Genomic DNA, 18,732 nt, shown 5'->3' on the forward strand with positions numbered 1-18,732 from the left:
CAAAATCCACTTAAAATCTGTGCATTTTATTGCATATGAATTACGTCTCAAAAAGTGATTTAAATTTAAAGAAAAAACAACTGCAAAGAAAAATATGTTTCACATATCAACACTATACTTTTACGCAAGCCAGAGAGGATTTTTTCCTTTAAAAACAAAAACAAAAACATGTACTTTTATTGAAGTCATCATAAGCTGATTTATATTGCCTTGTATGAGTCGATTATTAAATTTTAGGAACTTTGTGAGCCAGCTGTTAAGTTATTGTTATCTTGAAATTAGCCACAGTAGAAGCCTTTACAACAGTACATTACAAATCAGGGCTCCTCCCACCCCCAATGCCTCAGTGAGCTGGTTTACTAGCACACCACTGTACTTATGATTTATATTAAAATAAAGATCTACTTTGCATGTCATGTTTAGAGTTATGGTCAATAAACAAAGCAAACTTCCCAAAATATAGTTCTACAAAAATCATTTGTATTAATGTAGACTATCAATATCACCATGCCTGCTCCCCTTTTCTCCCCATCACGTGTGCTCCCAAGTAATAATTTCAACTCTTTTGGCTGTTCATTTTTTTTAATTTGCCTTCATGTCACTAACATGCTGCTGTTGCTTATTTTTTCAGTTTTGGCACTATATACTGATTTCCCACATGAAAGATATGAATTTAGTCTTCTTTCTCACAAAACATCTGCCACCATCACAAACACACTTCTTCCCACTCCTATCCTTCCAACATTGTGTTATACTTTTGGTTAGATCAATAGTCAGTGTTTAATATGATTATCAAAATATCCACAGCTGAGCTATCTAGTATTATGATTAGTATTACTTATACTTCCTTGCACAACTTTTTGTTTTCCCTGGAGTTAATGATATTCTTGTGGTTTATTTGCTTAGTTTTCTATGTACTTATCACTGACCAAAACTCTATCCAAGTTGTTTAAAATTCCTCTCAATATTTCCAACATATCAGGTATTGTAGCAATTCCATTTTGGGAATACATCTCTGGAGGTATTTTCATTTGGATTGGTTGCTCTCTAGGCCTGGTGCACAGCTATGATCCTGGGATTTATCTTCCCTGTATCTATAAGATTCTCACTACCTCTCTTCTGAATTTGGTAAACCAATTGTTAGATCAGTCATCCAAGTATTGCTGTTAAGTTCAAAGCATTCTGACTCCTGATCCCTTAGAGGTGACCTATTTTTCACTTTGCAACTTCATAGGATCTTATCTTTGTCCTTCATATTCTGAAATTTTGTGATGATGTCAGTTGGACAGCAGGTTGAATGATTCTGTTACGCCCTTAATGGGTTCTTTCCATCTAAAAACTCAGGTCCTTTAATTCTTGAAAAATTTCCCTTTTTTTTCTGCTCTCTTTCCAAACCCGTATTCTTCAGATACTGAACAAAATGAACTGATTCTTGACTCTTATCTTTCTTTCCTATTTTCTTCTTCTTTTTTTTTTTTTTTTCTCTACTTTCTGGGAGAGAAAATTGAAGATGGTTGTATTTAATAGCTCTATTTTATCTTTTTGCTCTTTCATTAAAAAAAAACCCCTCCTGCTAACATTTTAAATTTCATTTATTTTGTATCTTATAATGGCAAATATCTTCTCCTATCTCTCTGAGGATATCAAATACTTTCTAAAAGCTTTCATCTCCCTGAGTAATCTCTTCCAAGTTGCTTTTCCCCTATTTGTTTGGATAGGCCCTCTTCTTGTTAAAGGAATGTCTTGTGGATATTGACTGCTTCTATTTAAGAATGAGGCTGTAAAATGTTTTAAAATCTCTTTGGGGTACCTGGGTGACTCTGTCAGTTAAGTTTCTGACTCTTGATTTCGGCTTAGGTCATGATCTCAGAGTTGTGAGATCCAGCCTTGCTTTGGGCTCTGTGCTGGGCATGGAGCTTGCTTAAGATTCTCTCTCCCTCTCCCTCTGTTCCTTTTCCACCCCTACTTGCCCTCTTGCTCTCTCTCAAAAAATTAAATTAAATTAGGGTGGCTCAGATGGTTAAGCGTCTGCCTTCGGCTCAGGTCATGATCCCAGGGTCCTGGGATCGAGTCCCACATTGGGCTCTCTGCTCAGCGGGGAGCCTGCTTCTCCCTCTGCCTCTCTCTCTCTGTCTCTTATAAATAAATAAATAAAATCTTTAAAAAAAATTAAATTAAATTAAATTAAATTAACTTTCTGGACACATGGGTGGCACTTGTCAACTGTGAGTTTCACTCTAAGGTCATCTGGCTGGACTGTTTCATTGAAAAATTTCTTTCCTTAAGTCTTTTCTGTTGAACTTGTGAAATTCCTCAGAGAAGGATATTCCAATCTTTTGTTTGGAGTGGTATGGTTCTCAAACTTGAGTGTACATCAGAATCACCTAGACATCTTGTTAAAACACAGATTGCTGGGCCCCACCTATACAGTTTCTGAGATAGAGCCCTAAAATTTGCATTTCTAACAAGTTCCTAGACGATATTGAGGCTGCTGGTCCTGGGACCATACATTGAGAATATTGGCTGGCCTAGAGGATATAAATTTCATTGCCCAAATCAAGGCCTAGTTTAAAGTGTTGGGCTTACAACATTTAGAATGTAAGCTTTTCTTAATCCCTCTGTTTTCAGTAATTGTACTCTATCCTCAACAGTGCCCAGTACCCTCTGTCCTGAGACCTTCTGTTTTATAGTTCCCAGAAAATAAGCCTAAAATCTTATGCCAGAGCTGGGAGGGTGCTATTCTCAGCCTGAATGGGGACTAGGACCTGAGGATCTCAGTGTTTCTTAAACACACATCCAACCAATCCCTTTGTTTTCAATCCCACCTTCACTTCTACTTCCAGCGGTACATAGTATTGCCAGTTTCCAAGTGTTTTGAGAATTCTTTAGGGGCAAATCAAGGTGGTTTTCATCTTTTTTTCTGCCAGTTTGGGATCTACTTTCTCAAGTTTGCTAAGTCATCTCCCAATCATCCATCTACTTCCAGCTTCCAAAATCATACTACTATCAACTCTTCTATATCATTTTCTCTTTGTTCTTTAGGCTTTCAAAAAAAAAAATCATTTTACTATCATATTAGTAGAGTTTGGGGGAAGAAGCAGAGGTAAAAATTTGTGTTCAGTCCGCTGCCTTCAACTGGAAGTTAGAAAAGTCTTTAGTATCCAACAAATGATATGCCTAGATTAATTATATCTCAGAATATAAAAACAACAAAAGCAAATTGAACCATCCCCAAAAGTTCTGCTAGACTGGTCAGTTCAGTTGTTTCAGACTTGGCAAAAGATGTAAACTATGTTTGCATAGGACAATCTGTTTCACAGCTTCAGACTGCACCTCTCCCATAGCCAAGTGTGTCATGGGTCTGGGATACAAGCCAAACATAGGAAATTCTGGTGACTCAAAGCAAGAAATCCAAGTATATGAACCAGAAAGTTCATCTTTGCATATAAAGAACAACACTAAAAATATTAAGACCATGCTAAGGTACACTATCTGTTCCATACTGTCTTCTGCCCAACAACAATTAAAATGACTAGGATTTTTATACATAATGTCAGAATTATGCTAGTTCCTTTATATACTCTCTCTCATAGAATCTTTACAACAACCCAACACAATGGATATTATTTTACTCTTTTATTACCAGTTAGGTAACTGAATTCCAAAAGAATTAAGTAACTTGCCCAAGGCCAAATAGGAAGGGCAGAGCCAGAATGGGATTCTAAAGCTACCGCATGACCACTTTTGAAATTGGGTGAGTTAAAAGCAAATAAAAATATTTATCTTGAACACAAAACCAAAGCTGATTTCATAAGGCAACACAGTGTTCTTGAATTAAGTTTTTTTTACAGATTTGGAGCACATCTTATTTTGTGTTGGTGTGACCTATAGAGCACCCACCAGAGCAAAACTTTAATAGTCATTAAATTGAAGATGGTTATAATATATTTAATAGCTCTATGAATAATACACAAGAACAAGTTCATTCAAGATTATTATAGACATGTCTGTTAAGTCACTAGACAGATTTCTGCCGTGGGAAATCAACAGGACAGAAAAGCCTTCAGAGACACACACACTTTGTTCCTTATCATTACTTTGCAATATTTTCTTTTTAAATAAAAACAGATTCTACACATTTGAACGAACAAAGTGGTTTTCCCGAAGCATACTTTGAGGGTGGATATTTTAGCTTTAGTTTATAAAGGTCACTCTGAAGTTTTATGCTCTTTGGGGAGTCTTCCAAATGAAGATTTTTACCAGAGAAGAGAGATTCAGTGAGGGACTAATGGTCACATTTTAAAACCTAAAAAAGGGGACCGAACTTCTTTTATTATCCATGAGTGAAAGTAACCCAGGAAAACAGATAAACAAGGTAAGACTGGACAATAAGAGTAGAAGTGGAAAATAAGAGAAAAAAAATTATAAAAATGTGTTTGGAAGAAACTCAGAAAGGAAAGGCAAAGATGTTAACATTTAGGATGAGAAGAAGATGAAGGAGATAAAGAAAAAACTGCTTAGAACTGCCCACGAAACATCTTTGTTACAGGACTACGGGACCCACTTTGCTGGGAAGGGGAGAAATAACTCAATGACATTATGTTTTCACTTTATTGCAGGCCAGGAGATAGGCTACAGAATCATAAAAAGCAAAATGTCATTAACTAATACTAAATTTTTCATTCAATTTAAAAGGACTTACTAGGAAACCAAACACAAAATGTGCTGTACAGTTGAGAAGAAAGCTTAGCCTGTCTTAGAGAGCACAAATATTTCACTGATGTGCTAGGCAGAGTAATACCCCCTTCCAAAGAGGTCCACATCCTAATCTCCAAAACCTGTGAATATGTAAGTTACACGGCAAAGAGAAACTAAGGTTGTAGATGGAGTGAAATCTTTAATTAGCTGACCTTGAAATGAGGAGATAAGCCTAGTTTGCCCAGGTGGGCCTCAAAATTACAAGGTCCTTATAAGTTGAAGAGGAGGGCAGAAGAGGGAGACCAGGGAGACTCAACATGAGAACAACCTGGCTTGATGGGCTGGATGGAGGAAGATGGAGGAAGGGGCCACATGCCAAAGAATGTAAGCAGCCCCAGAAGCTAGAAGAGGCAAGAATCTATAGATTCTACCCTAGAGCCTCCAAAAGAAATGCAGAGTTGATGACATCTTGCTTTCAGTCCAGTGAGACCCATATCACACTTCTGACCTCCAGAACTGTAAGATAACAAATGTGTGTTATTTTAAACCACTCAATTTGTGGTAATTTCTCAGCAGCAATGGGAAATTAACACAACCGGCATGCCCACGTATGTAAACTCATCATTAGTCTTATCTTACTCTCTAAAGCCAGCCAGTCAGCCTTCACTCAACAGTGTGCACAGTAAAAATGAAACTGTCACCAGTTTTTGTTAGAACAAAAACTGACTCCGTTTTTCAGTTTCAAATAAGTGTATTCCCAGTTAAGCTTAATTAATGAGGTTTTATGAAAACAGAAATCAGAACTGAATTAAACATGTGTAAGTAGTCTGTTTCACACATCATCATCATTGCATAATACTGTTGTAGTTCGGCCAACTCTGATGCTTTCTACACTTGCAGAATAGATTAACCAAATGTCCTTCCCTAAGAAGAACTTCTTCCACTGGTTTGTATGTATACATAAATTCTTTAATTCTGGTAGTCTGTCATCAGCTATTTTTTCTATATGCTTACTCAATTCCTTTTAAAATGTTCCCATAGTACTGAGTATCCCCAACTTCCCTTTTAACAATATCAAGTTGCAACTGTGAATGGCAAATGGTAATTGGTTGTACTGAGAGCAAACTTGAATTTTTTTTTTTTTTGGAGGGGAGGAATCACCAGGACGAGAATTTGAGAAAGAAATAATTGTAGGTACCTAGTGTTCAAAAGTTAATATTAACTTATTTATTTATTTATTTGTTTGTTTCAAGTTTTTATTTAAATCCCAGTTAGTTAACATATAGTGTAATATTAGTTTCAGGAGAAGTAGGTTGTTTAAATCTTAGCAATCACCTTCCCTCACCAAGATTACTGAAGATTATTAGGGTCCAGGCCCATCTATAAAACTTAATCAACCCACTAAGTATGTGAAGTGGAAGTTAATCATATACATGAAGTCTTTCACATTTACTGGGTACCTGCAATGTGCAAGGATCTTTGATATGAGTTCGACATGCAAAGATAAATGAAAATTCTTGTCCTCCTATAGTTCACAGTCCAGAGGAGGCTAATAATTATATCACTGCTGGATAATACTATAATGCACATTTAGTAAAGGTTCGGTGGGGCACAGATGGCATCCTCAATTTGCCTGATGGTACGGGGAGACACTTGGCAGAGAAAGAAACACTGGTGCAGTATCTGAAAGGAAGGAATATTCTTATTCCAGTTACTTCCACACTTGCTGGGAAGGAGGAAGCTGTGGCCACCACTGGAGAAGAGGTAGTTTAAGAATCCCTGGTACTTAGTTAAGTGCTCTCTGCATCTATGAAAAAAAAAATCTCTTTGTTGCATCTCTAAACCCAGGCAAATTAGTACCTATGTATCCTGAATTGGGAAAGATAGCATTTATTAGAGAGGACTAAATTTAGGTAGTCCCGGGTTCAAATCTGCTTGGAAACTGTCACTGCATTATCTTGGTAATTTGCTTAGGCGTGCAGCCTCTGGTTTCTTGGCTAAAAAACAATCACCAACATTCCCATCTTTTAAGATAGTGGTGAAGATTCGAGCTGGTTTATGTAAAGCACCTAGTATAAGAGATCAAAAATGGAATTCTGAATTTGGACTCTAACACCAAAACACACGCAAGTCAAGTGTTCACAGATCAGGAAAAACACCAAACTCCTCAAGAATCACTGCCAAGTTTAACCGATGCCCCTCAGAAAAATCAGCAAAATGCAACAAAATGAAACCCATCTCCTATTTCACTGAAGAATAAATCTAGCAGCTCTGAGTCTGAATTGTTTTGCCATTCCCCACAACCCCTTAATAATCCTCAGGTAGACGTGCAAGTTCTGTAACCAAAAGGACCTCATCTTAGTCACCTTTGGTCCCATATCACAACTATGATTTCTTGCTCAGTAGCTGCTCATTTTTCACCTTAAAATGTAGAGATGTATAGTCAGTCTGCATGCATCGAAATGACAGAGATTATACATACTTGGACATTACAATTTAGAGTTAACAGAAACACCAAGAATATATCCCTACTAAATAATTTATAAAATATTTTATTTGAGAAAGAGGAAAATCACTCAAAGTCAAGTCATTCATTTAAGAAATAAGCTATTTGAATACATACTATGTGTCAGGCACTGTTCTATGTACTGGGGAGATAGTGGTGAAAGAGACAATTTCATGACACTTATATTCTAGTCTGAAAGATAGTGAATGTGACAAAATTGATAAATAAGAAAAATAGTAGGATAAGTGCTAAGAGACAAATCAAACATAAAAGAAAGGCAGGAAGTATCCGGGAGCCTACGCCATGGTGGTAGCCACGCTGTGATGACAAGAGCTCCCAGATTCTGCATGTATTTTGAAGGTAGAAACAAGACTTGGTGATGGATTGGACACATGAAATACTGTCAAATATCCAACTATTAGGATATTCTTGGAGTCAACAGAGATTCACCCCAATTTCCCTTCATCAGCAGAACTGTGCTAGAAAATATTTCAATCACTTAACTCATGAAACAACATGAATTCTGTAGATGATAAATGATAAGGAGATAGGAAGTTTAAAGTCAAGCTTTAAAGAAAACACATATCTGGTGATTAAAGGTGCTTGGCAGGTCAATTGCCAAAGATCTTAAGTAGAATGACTTCACTTCATTTGATGGACCAACAATTCACGAGTGAATCTTTGAAGACTAAAGACAAACACTAAATAATCAAGGTTAACAAACTAAGAAGTTGTATAATCAAGAATATGATTTTACACCAACTTTTCATGTGGTCTCAGAGCAAAAGTCTTATATTTTTTAACTCAAAAATAAATAAAGTGTCCTGATTAAACCAATTAGGTTCTTTTAACATTAGCAAAAGTAGAAACAGTAATATTACTAAAATTTCACTTTTACAGCCCTTTAACTTTATATTTTCTCTTGGATACATGTGATATTAATTTGAAAATTGGTATCATATTTAAAAATTATATATGGAACGACTGGAAATTATATATAGAAATTTAAAAGTTATATCTACATAGATGGGGAAGGAGGGAATAAAGGAAGGAAAGAAAGGAGAAAGGAAGGAAATCTCACTTGTTTATAAGGATTTGTCATTCCCAAACTTCCTCCATTTTTATCTCAACTTGTCCAAGGTGGTACCAAAGAAATCCAGCAGATGGCACTCATACATTTTTCTAAATATGGTGCTGAATAAAAACAGGATTGCTTAAACTTTGTATTTCAGACCAGAAAGACCAAATAAATCATAGTCAGAAGCAAATGCATTTTCAAAATTTTCTATTACCATGGAGAAATAATGCTTTTAAGCTACTCTAATGCACATTCATAGCTTGCAAGCAACTTACAATTTTCACTTCCTATTCTAGCAGCTGGTGGAAAGTAAGCATTCAAAGCCATTACCTGCCAATCAACAGCTTGATAATAGAAAGCTGTAAGTAAACACTGAGAGACCCACAAACTTTCTCCATGAAGGGATATGGGATCATTATTTTCTTCTAGTTTCCTTTGAATGCTTTTATTGGTTGTTCCACAAAGATAGGTTCTGAAATTAGCAAACATTATTACTGCCAATTTTTAGCTAAGTAAACAGAGTCTCAGAAAGAGTAAAAAATGAGGGTATAGAGTAATTCAACCAAGAAAGAATCAACAATAAATGAACTCAGTTTCTTTAACTAGAGAATCAATAATTTATACTTAAATTCTCAATTAATAAATATGGGTTAAATGAACAAGTTAATTCAAGCCGTATTTCAACATGTATTTATTGAACACTTCCTAAATTCCAACAGTTTCAGGCTTTGAGAAAAAAAGTGGTATGTAAGACCAACAACACCCCTGCTCTCATGGAACTTGTGTTTCAGTGGTTAGAAATAGAAAATGAAAAAACCAAACAAACAAGAAAGATATCAGAAATGACAAGTAGTATGAAGAGCATTAAACTTGAGTGTGTGATAATGTGACCAAGTGATTACTTTAGAGCAACTGTTTAAAGGAGGGCTTCTCTGAGGAGGTGACATTTCAGCTGACCCTTGAATGACAGAGCAGACAGCTGTACAGAGATCAGGAGGAGGAGCAGAAGAAAGTTCCTGAAATGATCCCAAGACCAGAGTGAGTCTGGCCTATTTAGAGAGCAGAAAAACAGTGTGGTTGGAGAGGAATTTTCAAGGAGAGTGGCATGATATGAATTCTGAGAGGTAGCCAGGATGGATGGATGGGTGGAAGGAAGGAAGAATGGATGGAAGGAAGGGCATGGAATAGAAGGGGAACAGAAAGAAATGAACAAGAGTACTAATTTCAGGTTAATCAGAGATTCTTTTATATGTTGATCTTTCTGGAAGTTTTCTATTAGTTCACAATCCTGCCTTAGCAAGCACTGAAAAATGAATATAATTCTCATTATTTGATATTTTAAGGTGCCATCCCTTAGGTTATCACCTTAAATTATCAATGACCTTCAGGGTAACACCAACAAAAATACATCTGTAGAAAGTGTAATAAAGTGGGATGAATAGGTATTAATTTCAAGAGATACCCAAGAGGTGAATCTTCAATAATACTTGAGTCTGTTTTGTACTGATTTGCCCTTTCCTCCTCATGGAGAGTAAAAGATATTCTTAGTTAATGATTTACATGTACTGATTCTGATTAATCAATGTTTTCTGGTACCAAAAGGGTGATTTAAATGATTCTCAAATTTCTCTTATCTTCTAATATTTACCTGTTGTGTAAGATTTTATAAGCAAATTTTCAAAAGCAATGTATTTTTAAGGTTGTTGGAACTGAGGCCCAAGCAATTAAACTGTAAATAAAGAGACCCACTGCCTTCTGTGACCTCACACAAATCAGATCATCAATCAAAATCTCAGTTCTTCCTGCAAACACTGGGATCTATGCTTAGACTCCAACTAGAATCTCAATAAAAAGCTTTGATTTTATTGGGGGTAAAATTGTTTTTATAAATATAACCTTGATATTTTACAAATTTTAATTGACAACAGAATTTAAAGCTGACATTACACTGACCTTAGGATTACTCCCATGTCACCCATTCCCAACCAGAAGTTTCCTTGTCTAAAGTCCACAAAAACTATCAACAACCACCCCCATTTAATGATGATTTGAATTTGCAAATACTTTCTCTCAGCAATCACAAAGGCATATCCAGAAATATTCATTAGTAATTGTATTTGCATCTATTAAATGTAGATTAAGAGGATTTTATTTTAACAAGATTTTATTTACCAACTAATTAGGATGACAATTTATTACAAGTATGAAAATAATTAACTTAGAATTAATAGAGTAGTATAGCTTTTCTGGTTGTAAGAAAGAAAGAAAATCATTTCTCTCCCCTCTATGGGCCTTGTTTTGCACAGCTACTTATATCAGTCATTGTTATTAATTTCACATTTTTACTTACTCTTTATTTCCCAGACATTTGAATTCTGGTGCTGTCAATCTCATAAAGGTCTTTTAAAGATAAATGTGCTATGTATCAAAAGCAGTTGTTTAAATAAGCTTTCAATTCTGACAGCTTTGCTCTTGCTACTTTTCATAGCAGCAGCTAGGAGAGCATTTTATCATCAGTCATGGCTTTCTTTGTCATGCTTCCTTTTTTTCCCTCCAATCAAAGTAAATATGTTCTTACAACTAGCATTACCCTGCAAAACGTTTCCTCATGTTTAATGAATGTGACCATCAGTTTAATGAACAACAACAAATAAACAAATGAAATTCCCATACTCCCTTATAGAACAGGGAGAATGATTACATTATTTCCTTTATATATTAGTCAGTGTTGTCTCAATATTGTCTTTTGGTCAAATGTCAGTAAAATAAATAAAAAATTAAAGCTCTTGAGGCATGGTGATTAGATCATTAGCAGGCCAAGCAAAAACTTACTTAACTTGAAAAGGTAATGTTAGAAAGTATAAATGCAGCTAACTGTACATTCTTAGCTCCGACATTTTCAAAGATAACTTCATCTACCCCGCTCTTCCATTAAAAAAAAAAAAAAAAAATCTGTTGTCTTAAGATAAAAGGGCCACAAAACTCCAAGACTTAATCCCTGCTTCAGGCTAATGACAAAAAATATTTTTCATTTTTTTAGTTCACATCCTGAAAAAACATTCCCTTGACAGAAAATGTTCTGAACTAGACTCTGAAAGGCAAATGTATTTGCTTCACTTCAGTTTTTCAGGATGACAAAGGAGAGAAGAGGAGTCAAGAAGAAACATAAAAGTTGACCTAAAAAAGATCTGTTTCAAATATTAAAATATTTTTTAGGACATTGAACAACTTCAAATTTCAAATGTTATGCTATAAATAAATATTTGAATGACAGAACACCTTACCCTTGTACACCCAGGATTAAAAATCATATCATATTTATTTCCAATCATGTCACTGAACTGCTACTGTTTTCTGGACTGCAAATAAATGCCTTATTCATAATAATGTGACACAGTTATGTATGATTGATTGGTATGAAATAGAAAGGGACTTTGTCCTCAGGGTACACTTAGAACAGGGCCTGTCCCATGCAAGCTCTCAGTCCATCTGCAGCCAGCCAGCTAAACGACCCTGCTGGTGAGAGACTCAGTAGATTTTTCACAGCATAATTTCCACTCCACAATAAATTACCAATCCCAATTGCCTCTCTTTTAAGACATTTCTAGATTTCAATTCATTATAATTCTATGACTTCAACCTTATCTTGGACTTTTAACAATCTCATCATGGTCTTTCAGGGTCCAAGGAGAAAAAAGACAGGCAGACAAAGTACTCCTCAATTTTTGTTTCTTTTACAAGAGAAAACACTACTATTGACAAAACAATGAGTAGTATAGAAATCTTATTGATTGTATATACCTTACAGCTTTTCCTTTTCTTTGATTTTTCCTTCCATTTCAATAATCAAGTCAGGGAAGGAAGAAAGGAATTTCTAGTCTAGTGGTCACACTCCACATCCTATAATTTTGTTGCTGTTTTCCCCCTAGCCAAATAGAGCCATTAATCAACAGGAAAAATATGCCGCAAACTACCTATATACATCCTCATATTATCCCCAACAGAGAGCTGAGAATTAGAAAGTTGCTCCTGGAAGAACTTCCGTCACAATAAAGAACTATGGTGGTGTGCCCAGAACCTGGGAGCACTCTTACTCTGGGTTAGTTTGAGCCTTGGCTATAACTAAGTATAAGGAAAATGTAGTGAATTATTTGCTTAATGAATGAGCATTCATTTAAGAACTGACCTTCTGTATAGCCAGAGTCTTGCTTCCCAAATAATTACAGTCAGTCTGAGACACATTTTACCCAGAAATTTCAGTTATTTTTCCCACTTAAGAGGTTTATGAATATGGTCTTAAAAAAACTAAAAACAGCCCAAATCTACTGCTGATATATTATATTGACAGTGCAGTTTAGTTTAGTACACTGTGATTTCTATTGATTGTTGTATTTCCTTTGTCCAGTGAACCTGTTCCTTTGATTACATTGATTCTAGTAGTCCCAGTTATTTTGTTTTTTGTTTTTTGTTTTTTTTTTTTGTTTTTTTTTAAAGATTTATTTATTTATTTATTTGACAGAGAGAGACACAGCGAGAGAGGGAACACAAGCAGGGGGAGTGGGAGAGGGAGAAGCAGGCCTCCCGCGGAGCAGGGAGCCCGATGCGGGGCTCGATCCCAGGACCCTGGGACCATGACCTGAGCCGAAGGCAGACGCTTAACGGCTGAGCCACCCAGGCGCCCCAGTCCCAGTTATTTTGACTTGGTATCACATGGGTAGTGCTTTATATCACTCTACCTTGTAGTGCTAAAATAATCATACATGTGATTGTTTAAAAATTAGTTTAAGTTTTAAAATATATGCATTTTAAAATAATGAAGATGCCGAATCTTCCATTTTTTTCTCAAATTCATTTCATATGAATCCTGATTCCGTTACTGAATATTTAATCCTGGTATCCTATATAATACACATATGAAAAGATAGTTGTATCTGTAAAGAGTTTATTCTGTATATACGTCATTGCATGTTAGTTATGCAAATATGTGGCAGATCTGTAGTTCACATTAATATTTAGCTACAAAACCAATAACGAAAAAAATTACTGGTAATTGAAAAAAGCTTTATGTGTAAACTCAAACTGTGTATTAATAATATAATACACATTTAATAAGTAGATATTCATGAGACTTAGAATTTAGATAAATGGACTAAAATAAGACAGAACTGAAGTCATGACTAATCCCAATAACCATTTCCTACTCTATATTTGCATATAAAATAGAATGTAATTCCCTGGTACCATTAATTTTTTTCTTCTTAGGCGAAAGTAATTTACTATCAAATATTTAAGGAAGCAAAATAAGAAATCACTTCTGAAAGTGCAAATTATTTAAACAGATGGCAATTGCTACACATCTCAAAGGAGAGTTTTGACTTTACTAATTTTTACAAAATAAGAGTGTAAAACAACATATATAGAAAGCTATACCAAAATAAACCTTGCTCTGAAACTAGACTACCTTATCAGTAGAGAGAAGATGTGTGTAAACATTTCATAGTTGATGTTAAACTCATTCAACTATAACCACAAAATAAAACATGATCCTAACATTTTGTACTCAGTACTTTGAAATATATCCCCAAACAGGTTTTGTCTCCTTCCGCACACCCACCACAATTTAGGGGCTTGTTGGACAGTTTCAATACACTTTTATAGAAACTAGTGAAAATACACCTATCTTCCTAGACAGGATGGCAAACCACAGAAAGCTACGTGATGTTGTGAATTTGGTGGAAATGCCAAGGTTTGATACAAACATGAGTTTTAGTTGCCATGTTTCAGTGAAAATGAATCCTGAGGCCCCTCAGGAGATTATGTACATCCCCAAGTGGATGACTTATTTCATTCTACCAACATTGGCATCAGGAAGAAAACTGCCAGGCACAAAGACTGGTGAAGGCCTCAGGTGCCCCAGACTTAACTCCACAGACACATCTAGAGAAAAGAGGAGAAAACTGGCTTTTGCAGATGAAAGGCCTCCTAGGACCTCTGTCAACAGACATCTTACTGATGAGAGAAGGATTAAAATGAAGTGAACATCTTTGTTGGTGGAAATGGCAGGGACAAAACCGAGTCAATAATCTGATCATTTCTCTCTCCCAGGGTTTGATTAGACCCCAGGTAAACTGCAACAAAAAATGAACAACATCAGAAAGTACAGATCAGTTTAAGGGTCAGGGGAGATAAGAAGCCAGAGAACACAGTATCTACCTGTCCTTTCTTCTTCCTTTAGAAACAAAATCAAACGCCATAAGGAGCTTTAAAGTTCCAGCAAGTAACAAGAGAAAAAATTACATTTTTAAAGTGCTAATATACCAATTCTAGATATCAACAACTTTGAACATTCTGGACTTCACATTTTCCACAAAAATCTGTTGTAATGGGCATCTTCGTGTATCTATCACAAAGATTTGATTCTAAGATACTTTCATCAAACCTTGGATAGTTTTGGTCAACTCTCCACAAGTTATTTGTTTTCCTGAAGATCTTTCTGTGCCAATGTCTGAAAAGAAAAATATAGTAATTATTCATGAGGAAAATTAAATTCCTAATGAAGGAATTCCATAAAGTTCATGTAAATTTAACACAACAATAACTGGGCATTTCTAAATTTTACTTTTGAAAGTTTTTATAAAAAATATAAATCCTGACATAAGCAATTGGGACATTTTAAACAAGAAATGTTTACAGAAAATAAATACGAACCAATGTAATGTACTAAATTAAAATTACATTTTAACATATTTTAAAGCTAGCTATATATTTCTTCCATTAAAATGGAGTGTGGCAAATACTGCATTCATTTTATAAACAACCAAAGTAAGAGGTTAAAAGCAATTTAAAGTGCTCCCACACAATCCGAAAATAAGTTTCCGATAATTGAATCCAAAGTTCTTGAGATCATAAAAATCTGTAATAAGAAAGTTTTAGGATCAAATATAATAAAAGTATAATTTATGCCTATCAAAAACAAAAAGCTTTTAAGCATTATGATAGTTAAACTCCTTCAGTGCATTAATCCTCTAATAACTGTTTCAGTCAAGAGAATGTTGGGAGGTCAGGTTTGGATTTTTTTTTAACTTAGTTTGAAATTGTACATATTCTCTTTGAATATAATTTGCTTTATGTAGCACCTAACTCTCCAGGAACTCAAAACATTTCAGGGATTTATATCCTGACCTTAGTTTTGTTCATTGTTGCTGTTTTATTTTTTGTATCTAGTAAAAATCCATGTGAAGGGCAAACCACTAATTCAGTGATATGTATCCCAGCAAACCCATTCTTGCTAGTAGGGAAAATAATGCTGAACAGAAGTTAAAGAATCAGTGGTGGCTTACCAACTCCAAAACTTCTATTTCTGTTTGGAGAGCTTCACAAGCACTTTGTATGTCATCTTCCTTATAAAGTTCTAATTCTTTTTTAAGTCTGTTTTAAAGGAAAAATTCACCCTATGAGTTCAGCAATAAGCTTTTATAATAATTTTTTTATTATATGGATAGCGGCAGATTTGTAGCTTCTATCATCAGAATTTTAACACTAAAGAATTTGGAAAGAAATTTTAATTCTCTATACTTCTATAAAGACTGTATAAAATTCTGAAGAAGTACAAAACTTCCATAAAGAAAATAAGGCAGACTAAATAAATAATAGGCAATTTTAGATTAATTAAAAGAGCAACATAGTTTAGTGGGGAAAAATATAGTACTGTCTGAAGAGCTCTGTTTTAGTCTTAGCCACTAACAAGCTGAAAAACCCTGGCTAAATCATTTAGCCTCTCTAAACTTCACCTGAAAAATTTTAATTACAGGAAAAAATGACCTCTGAGATTTCTTCTTGAACTAAAATTAAACATTAACCTTATAGTACACATATGCAATTAAAATATATTTTAATTTTAGAATGAGAAAGCAACATCAATATTTCTTTCTTCCAATTAAGTCTTTAATCCTTTGAATATTCATAAATTTAAAAAAGTATTTTATGTCTATATTTAATGTAAAAAAATAGTGAAAAAACGGTCTTCTCTTTCTAGCATTAGGGCTAATATTCCTTCCAAAAAGAAAAACTTAAGCAAAAGCCATGAACTGTGGCTGGAGAGGTAGAGAGCTAGGGCAGCGAGGCGGATGAGGCTGCCCTGAGGGAGCAACACTGATCTCACAAACCTAAGCCAACCGGGCCAGCCACAAGGTGAAGACCTGAACCTCTTCTGAGCTCCAACCCTTAAGGAAAGTCTGAAAGGGGCTCTAGGTCAGTGGCATTCCCTGTATACTAGCAGAGGCAAAAGAAAATCCTCTTTGAAGGGAAGTTTAACATATTTAGACCTACAAGCTTCGCACAGATCAAGAGGAAACCATGAGCTCACAATCAGAGATCACCAAGCACCCAAGAAGGCAAACCACCATAAATAAAAGTCAGCAGAGACAATAAACAATAACTTATGTCCATAATACACGAAGAACTACGAGTCAGTAAGAAAAACACAACACAGTGGAAAATGGGCATACCCTCCCCAAACACACAAACCTCTACCAGATCAAAAGATATACAACGGCTAACAAAAATAGGAAAAGATGCTCAACTTAATTAGTTATCAAGGAAATACAAAAGAAAAACACAATGAAATGTTATTACAAACTCACCAGAATAGCTAAAATGAAAAACAAGGAATTCCAAATCTTGACAAGGCTATGACTAAATGCCATAGAGGCTACTCCTTTACACTTGGTTGCAGAATGAAGATGACAAGTGTGGCTAACTCCCAGTGAACATGCATGTAGTGTGAGCGAGAAATAAACACTCATTATTCACTGACATCTTAGAGTTGTTCGCTTCTGAAGCATAATTTAGTCTAGGTCACAGAAAAAAATATAAAAAATAATTGGAGAGTCACCAGGAACTGAGCATTGAAGGCCACTAACACCCCAAAAACTAGAGGCACTAGGCCTCCTGATGGAAAAACACCACCATCTATGATATAGCTTTGCCAAAAAAATTCAACCTAAATTTGATCAAGTTTTTAGATCCAATTACCAATTTACAAAAAATATATAAGTCAAACAAACATGTTTAACCCTACAATGGGAATATAATCAACTATAAATCAATCCAAATCGAGGGAAGCCCTACAGGATAAAAAATTTAATTTCCTCAACAAATAAATTACAAGTTAATTGCTGTTAATTATTTTATGTGTAATAATGGACTCTAGTTATGTTTTTTAAAAGTTCTTATTTTTTAAGAGACATAATAAAATAATTATATGACATATATGATTTGCTTCAAGTAATACAGGAGAAAAACAAGTAGAGATAGAGATGAAACAAGATTGGCCATAAACTGATAACTGTTAAAGTTGCGTGATGAGTACATATGATTCATTATATTTTTCTTTTTTACCTTTGTATGTGCTTTAAATCCTCTATAATAATTCTTTTAAGAAACAGAGTTTAGCAAAGATAGTGGCCAACATACAAAAACCTGTTATATTTTCATGCACCAGCAATAAACAATTAGAACATGTCATTTAAAATAAACACACCATTTACAACAGCATCTAAAACTACAAAGTACCTAAAATTAAAACTTATCAAAGATGTGCAAGATCAATAAACAGAAAATCATAAAGTTTTATTGAAAGATATTTAAAAAGACAAATTGAGATATCCTAAGTTCATAGATGGGAAGTCTCAGTTTCATAAAGATATAAAGTCTCTCAGAAGTAACTATAATAATAAATGCAATTGTAACCAAAATCACAACAGATTTTCATGGATATGATAAATTGATTCAGAAATGTATGTAAAAAGCAAAAGGCCAAGTATAGACAGTATACTCTTGAGAAGACAAAAAAAAGACAAAGGTTGTCCCACCTTGTATCATGACTCATTATAAAGTAACAGTAATTAAATAGTTAAAATGGAATAGTATGCATTTAGTAGTTCTGAGTAGTAATGAACGAACTGACCAATGAAACAGAATAGAAAATAGAATATGAATTACATCCATGATCTATTATTATTATTTTTATTTTTAATACAAGATGTGACATTGTAGATCACTAGAGGAAGAAGAAACCATTGAATAAATGTTGCTGGGACAACTGGTTATCCATGTGCAAAAAAATGAAAATAGATCTTGTTGTACATATAAACAAAATCAATGCCATATAAACTAAAGACAAATGTGAAAGGCAAACCCTACAAATTATTAGAGAAAATACAGGACAATATCCTTTTGATCTTAGGTAAGTAAAGAGTTCTTAAGGCACAAAAATGCTAACCATAACAAGAAATGACAGATAATTTCAACCATATTAAAAGTAGGAACTCTACTAAAGCATAACAGTATAAAGAACTCCAAAAAACAAAACAAAAACAAAAAGCTTCATAAATTGGGAGAAGAGATCTCCAACGTGTAAAAAACAAAATCCAGAATTATGAAAAAACTA

The 18,732-nt window shown here is 34.6% G+C and overlaps 1 protein-coding gene across 4 annotated transcripts in view; it reads right to left on the reverse strand.

The window, feature by feature from the left end:
- Positions 1-4,731: 4,731 nt before the first annotated feature.
- CCDC172 (coiled-coil domain containing 172) overlaps positions 4,732-18,732 on the reverse strand; it is a 65,841-nt gene continuing 51,840 nt past the window's right edge. For 2 of the 4 annotated variants that reach the window (XM_078077074.1, XM_078077072.1), the window contains exons 8-9: positions 15,623-15,710; positions 13,065-14,787 (exon numbers count right to left, since the gene is read on the reverse strand). In XM_078077074.1, the coding sequence (XP_077933200.1) occupies positions 14,752-14,787; positions 15,623-15,710 (124 nt within the window). In that variant the 3' untranslated portion in view covers positions 13,065-14,751. Of the gene's footprint in view, positions 5,215-13,063; positions 14,788-15,622; positions 15,711-18,732 lie in introns of those variants that run through there. The other 2 variants (XM_078077073.1, XM_078077075.1) reach the window with 2 other exon arrangements.

The sequence above is a fragment of the Halichoerus grypus genome, chromosome 7 (genome assembly GCF_964656455.1).
Source record: "Halichoerus grypus chromosome 7, mHalGry1.hap1.1, whole genome shotgun sequence".
In the NCBI taxonomy this organism is placed as follows: domain Eukaryota; kingdom Metazoa; phylum Chordata; class Mammalia; order Carnivora; family Phocidae; genus Halichoerus; species Halichoerus grypus.